Below are 6,403 nucleotides of genomic sequence, written 5' to 3'. Positions count from 1 at the left end.
AGAAATTAATTGCTTCATTTTTACAAGTAATATGATCCAATTGAGGAAAAAAAAAACGATGACCAAATTATGAGAGTTTAAACCTTATTCTTACATTCACATCTAATAAAAAAAATCAGATATTACCATAGTTATATCGTACTCAATCAATGGAAATTCTTCATAAAAATGAAAACAAGATCAGTACACACAAAAACGAATTTGTTTGTTATCCATGTATATGTGAATTCAAAACATGTATACAACACAATAACTGGTAATATGATACTTTATTATAAACCGAATTCTAATTAAATATAGAATATTATTTTTAAAGTAAAAAGTTGAAATTAGGTCTTAAGAAAATACACTATGGATTAGTAAACACTAAAAAAATAACGAATAAAATATGTAAGTTTATTTATGAACATGCAATGAAGTAATTAATTTTTAAGATAATATAGATCAATATTGATAATAGTAAACTAAAATTCGTAAAGTGGCTCGCCTCGTTTGAAGAACCAGATGTACCTCCATCCTAGCAAACCTTGGCGGCACTCATCCAAACGGTTCTTGTGTATTGAGAAATTAACATCACTGAAAGTCACTCAGGTTAGATGCAATACATTATTAAATGACTTTCATTGCCATTTTTTTTTTCCAATTTAGTTAGTTCCATTAAATACAGAGTTTCGTTGACTTATATTTTCTTCCAATCCACCCAACACAGTGATATAACTAAAGATTTGTATATAAAATAAAAAAACGAATAATTTATTAAGTACAGTTGCTACTATGGGAACTAAAAACCAAAAGAAAAAGACATAATGATATATATCTACATATCAGAATTGTATCTAACGCGTCAAATAATAAGGCCAAACTCACATGCACTGGCCTTTCAAAAAGTATCGACAAAGATAGTAATCCCTTCTCAGATTTCAAAATTGTAGGCCCAATGCCCTTACTTCCTTTCATTATCTGTCACACACTAGTAAAAGTGGCTGCATCTGTTCTGTCACGACAAGGAAAATCATTGAGTATATATTATCAACAGAGTTACCTTTCACGTCTCTGGTATATTATTGCCACAATAATCCTTCGCCCAGGAGCATCCGTACGCCAAAAAGCATATAAACACACGCTTCCAATCCAATCCAAAAATTTGTTTTCAACCATCCGCTCTTATGGAAATAGCTCAAGGAATAAGCCTTTTTATACTGCAAACTATGTAATGGCGTGCTTCACCTCAAGCACCTCATTGCGCCAGAAAAAAAGATAAAAAATAGTGGGATTGCAGAGAAATCCTTTTTTTGCCTGTGCAGTATACCGTCGAGTTCTAATACTTCAGCTCAGATAGGTGACTGGGGCCCGAGCTCAAGATGGATGGGACATTTCTCCCACAAACTGGGGAAGATTTTTGGCCAGTCGCAGTGGAAGAATTCTCAGTTTGTTGCATCTGCGAAGAGTTCACTGATGAACTAACCTTGCTCCCCTGGGAATTTGTCTTCAAGTTGGCTCCACTAGGTGGAACTCCTGCAACTGTATTACCAAGAGACTGGTTGTTATTGAATAGTTGTTGCCCTTGGAGTGGCATGGACGATATGTAATTTCCACCAAAAGATATTTGGGTCTGACCCTGCAATACTCTTCCTTGATCCTGGGAAAAACTTTGGAGAGTTGGAGCAGTAGAAGTTATGATACACGGGTTATGAACAAGAGAATCTGAGGCTGCTACACAGATTTTTGACTGGGAGCCTTTAATCGAACTTTTGTTCTGAGTTTGAGTTTGTGCATAAACTGGGGTAGGAAAAAAATTTGCACCAATTGTAGCATTAGTTGACGAGGCTTTATAACGAGTCGCCACAGCAGGTTGCGGCTGTAACATTCCATGCTGCTGTTGAAGATGAAGTAGCTGAGATGGCTGTTGAGACTTTACAGCATTGCTAGAAAGAGGCAAACTTGTGGTTGTAGCAGTTGACGAAATGGAACGACTAGGCCAGTTTCCATTCATGGGAGATGAAACTAAGTTAAGATTCTTTGCTGAATTATCAAAAACAAGGGTTGTTGGTCCGTTGGTCGACGGCTTCCCGGAAGTGGCTTTTTCATCATCACGGTAGGAAGAACTATCGCCACTGTTGCCTTCTATAATGGGATACATCTTTTGTTGAGTTGCATGAGATGCACTTCCAGCATGATATCCTTGCCATGCAATATCAGGCAGGCTCTGAAATATTACAGGGTTTTGTGCCATGGTTGAGAAGTTAAGATTTGAAGGAACATTTGTCCCATTATATGCAGCAAATGAGATTGCATGTGGTTGAGATGGAATATGCTCAAGACCCCCCATCAAAGTCTGTTGCTGCTTGTCACCAAAATTTCCACTGTTGCCACCAACACTATCTGATGTTGTAGATGGCGTTAAAGAAAGGCCCAGTGGCTGAACTGGAATAGGGAAGTTTTGCCCAAATCCATTCTTTTGGGAGTAAGCTGTTCCACTTGCAGCAAATGGAGAATTATCTCCGGCTATCCCAGTCTCATGTTTGCGAAGATGAGACTGTGAGGTGTGCTGCTTTTGTGACTGCTGAAGTTGCATAGTTGTGGAGGACAAAATATGGTTGTTGTTACCTTGCATTCCCTGTGACTGCTTATGGGATGATGATGAAACACTAGATGTGCTTCCATTAAGATAACTACTAGGTTGAACGAGTGTTTGGGAGTGAGGATGCTGTTGTGGATACTGAAGTGGGTGGAAGATCTGAGAAGAGTACAAAGGCCCATTGAGAATAGGTGTTGACTGTGCAGGGCTTGCACCTCTGATAGCTGCAGATGGTCCAAGGGGAGTTGAAAAGGGGAATGGATACCCACCATTCGGAACTATTGTCATATATGGAGCATCATTGGCTGTCAAATTTGAGTAGCTAAAGCTCATTGTAGCAGCAACTGCTGGCAGTGTTGCGCCACCAACAGATACACCTGGGGAACTTTGGAATTTATTAGACAAGGAAGCATTGCTAGCGTTGTTCACACCACCAGCTGGACTAGTACCTGGTATTACAGATGCTTGATGCTGGCCAGGAGGGATTAGAAAAGCAGGACCATGCTACATTCAAAGTTAAAACACATGACGTTTCAGAATAAAATAGCTGATTTCCCATTATCTGTATACAAACTACTGGAAAACAAGATCATACCACTATATTAGCAGAAGACCCTGGATGTTGACCTTGCTGAAGCATAAGCTGCTTCATTTGCGTCACATCCACTGGGTTGGCAGGACCAGAACTTTTTTTAATAGCAGCAACACTAAAATCACTAGTGGCAGTCCATCCCTTCTCCGGTGCAGAACTATGGCTGACGCCTGGTGACTGTTTATGAAACTGCTTCCCAACAACTACACTTTCAGCAGAATGGACTTTGCTGAGCTTTGCGTCACACATAGAACCAGAGCCGATTGTGGACGGCAAAAGGGTATTCATCTTTGTACACTGTTGGTGCATGAAGATGTTCCGAGCAATGTAACCGTGACTTGCACATCTCTTTGGTCGAGGTTGAGACAACACAAAGTTCCCATGCTGAATGTTTGAATTATGTAGGAAACATTAATAACACAGGTCCATATTACAGGAAGAATGTGAGATGGTTGACACTTTCAAGAACAAAGAAAGGACTTAAACAATTATTACAATATCCAATTAGGTGAGAAATAAAATTACTTGAGGGGCTGTCAATAATCCTGTTGTTTTATCTGTCTTCATAGCTGTCCCCATGGGCGGCACGTAACTGCAAATCATAGTTATTGTTCTTAGAAAAAAGCAAAGCCACAATATTCACGAGAGACCAACCGTCAAGTAAAATCAGAAACGGATCAAAATGACGAAAAGAAAAGGAAAAAAATTTTGTGAAAAAAATAAATGGTCTAGTACCCAAGGGGAGAGAAACCACTTGGCCTTTCGGATACATCCACTGACAAAGACATTGAACTACATTGAGCTGAAGAAGTAAAGAAGTGTAAGAGACCTCTATTCAACAAGAAAGAAAAATCAGAGTTTGCATGTGGTGCTGTATGCTTAATCATATCAATAAAGGGATAAAGGAAAATCTCTCCACCTACCAGTTTTCTCCAGTTTGGCATTTGTAGCGGTAGGAGTTGGTTGTTCCCTATTCCTGCCCAGCTCTCCTAATTCATGGTTTGTCGCTAGGTCATGATGCCCATTTGGCTTCTCCAAATCAACTTTCATTTTCACCTCTTCAATTTCTCCCAGTGTTTGCTCCTTCTTACTCAAACTTTCTACCTTGTCTTCAACCTTATTCCTGTCTTCACCCCTAGACAAATTACCCCATTCTGATGAGAAGGTCACAGGAGGGGGAGCCTGTAATTGGAACAAGGGCATTCATCTTCATACACTTAACAGCAATAATACGGAAAGGGAGATACAGTAATAAAGATGCAAAAAGACAAGTATCCTCACCATTAGATCAATCTCAAACTTGGGTTTGCCATTGCCCTCCAGAACATCATCGCATGTCCTAGTAAAATTCAGTAACAAGATAAAGGGTTCGATAATCAGTTACCTAGATAAGAAAATCAAACAACAATAGCACACAAAAGTGGGGTCTTCTTTTCTATAATTTCAATTCTCACCTTATAGTAGAAGCACAATCATGTTTGTCGACAACCAACTTGGATTCTAATTTTCCATCTACAGCATCCCCACATCCACAACCTGGACTCAAACTATCTTCCTCCGCGTCCTGTTTTGGACCCTGGGAAGACTCAATACCATCAACTCCAGACGTCCTAGGCGACACGGACGATGGTATCTCCATTTTCGCAGGTTGATGGCTTTCAATTACGACTGACTCGGGAGTTGAATTGTTCGGCGGTAAAATGCAAAAAGAAGAACTGTAATCTTCCACTTTCTTCGTCTCTGACAATGAAAACGCCAACGAAAAAGGTGAATGGAGAGAAGGGTGAGGAAAAGCGTAAAGGACAAGAGTAAAATTATTTATCTGATTCGAAAATTCAACCCACCAACAACATCAATGGCAGGGGAAGACGAAAGTGCAGGGGAATCACTCGCTTTATCCTTCTGCGAAGAAGAATAATCATGGTTTTGGGAAGCTCGCAAACTGTACAGAAGCTCAGCTATCTCAATCTCGATGTCCTCCTGATTCGACGAAGACGGTCCAATCGCTTTCTGCAGCAAAACCTATCCTATCAATCTTGTTTAAAAAAAGGACAGATCGAGCAAATAAATATAAAAGAAATGCAAAAGTATCTCAGACCATCTTCTTGGGAAGAGAAACATTGGAAGAAGAAGGCGACGCATCTTCAGCACTCTGCTCCTCAACCCAACTGTGATGGGGTCTTTTCACAGAAGCTGAGAGAAGAAAAATCCAAAAAGTAAAAGTCAGTGCTGTCAGAGAGAAACCAAAAATAAAAAGAATCGAGACAAAACCTGAACGAGTCCTCCTGGGCACTATAGCTCCGATCATCACTTGGTCGATTACGTTCCGCCCCCGGTGGTTATGATCAGATGCGGAGGACGCCGTATTATTAGAATGCAACCGCGCGTCTTGTTCATTCCCCACACTCTCTTCCTCGGTGCTGTGAGAGTTGCTCCCTCTCCTCTTCTTCGTCCATTCCCTCTTACTATTATTATCATCATCGTCATTATTATCCTTTAACCTCGTCTCCTGCATCTCCTCTGTCGAAACAGACAAATCAGAGACGCGTCACGAAAATTAAGAGAAAAAAAAAAAGAGAAAAAACCAATTCATACGAGAAGTGGGTGGGAGGGGGATATTAGGGTGACGGCGTCTGGGGAAAGCGTTTGCGGACATAGAGGACGATCTTCCTCTGGTTCGATCCATGGCGGATTTGCTGTTTCTTGTTGTTTTTGTGTCATGAAATGTAAGGAAAGCGGCGAAAAATCAGAACGGTCGAATAGGATGCGGCAGCGGAATCCCAGCAGAAGCGGCGGCGTAAGGGTCGGATTCCTTTGAGACCGAAAGGAGTGGTAGTGTTTTCTGCTGAAAAAATGCTCCCACTTCCTTCTCCCTTTCTTTTCGCTTTCCTATCACCTCGCTTCTTTTCCCTTTCTTTCTCTTCTTCTGTCCCTTCCCTTCTCTAACCAAACTACACTTCACTTCTCCCTCCTTCTCTTTTCTTTTATCAAATTAAAATAACAAATCAATATTTTATCTCTCTTTTATTTTTTTTTTATTTTTATATATTTCGCTTTCAACTCACTCTCCAAACTCCTCGTCACTATATCATACGGTTTCTCTCTCCATCCTGGCCGTTCATGCCTTCCCCATCGGACGCCCACAGCCCTCCTGGTTTGCCACTGCCTACATGGCACACACGTCCATGTCTGGTGGAATGTGATGTCAGCTCTGCGCACTTTGCCATGTGTCA

The 6,403-nt window shown here is 40.7% G+C and overlaps 1 protein-coding gene across 2 annotated transcripts; it reads right to left on the bottom strand.

The window, feature by feature from the left end:
• Positions 1–732: 732 nt before the first annotated feature.
• On the bottom strand, positions 733–6,155 carry LOC106757719 (protein TIME FOR COFFEE). Of its 2 annotated transcripts, none has more exons than XM_014640479.2 (11): positions 5,766–6,155; positions 5,442–5,690; positions 5,269–5,363; positions 5,015–5,180; positions 4,625–4,910; positions 4,452–4,509; positions 4,094–4,352; positions 3,906–3,999; positions 3,696–3,762; positions 3,174–3,554; positions 733–3,082 (listed from the first exon to the last, which is right to left on the bottom strand). In XM_014640479.2, exons 1-11 carry the CDS (start codon positions 5,854–5,856, stop codon positions 1,319–1,321), a joined length of 3,510 nt encoding a protein of 1,169 aa, XP_014495965.1. In that variant the 5' UTR covers positions 5,857–6,155; the 3' UTR covers positions 733–1,318. The 2 variants fall into 2 exon arrangements, with proteins under 2 accessions (XP_014495965.1, XP_014495966.1); XM_014640480.2 differs by having other exon boundaries at positions 3,906–3,972; positions 5,766–6,154.
• Positions 6,156–6,403: the final 248 nt, after the last annotated feature.

Source organism: Vigna radiata, chromosome 3, assembly GCF_000741045.1.
Source record: "Vigna radiata var. radiata cultivar VC1973A chromosome 3, Vradiata_ver6, whole genome shotgun sequence".
In the NCBI taxonomy this organism is placed as follows: Eukaryota; Viridiplantae; Streptophyta; class Magnoliopsida; order Fabales; family Fabaceae; genus Vigna; species Vigna radiata.
Note: the sequence above shows the minus strand (reverse complement) of the source record. Positions and strands in the feature narration are given on the sequence as shown.

Bases quoted from the DNA above. Each gene is read 5' to 3' on its own strand.
- LOC106757719 (XM_014640479.2), bottom strand. From the start codon at position 5,856: ATGGATCGAACCAGAGGAAGATCGTCCTCTATGTCCGCAAACGCTTTC. The intron at 5,181-5,268 runs GTCTGAGATACT...GTTTTGCTGCAG, and splicing joins TTTCTCTTCCCAAGAAGATG to AAAGCGATTGGACCGTCTTC. The intron at 4,000-4,093 runs GTAGGTGGAGAG...TGTTGAATAGAG, and splicing joins TGCCAAACTGGAGAAAACTG to GTCTCTTACACTTCTTTACT.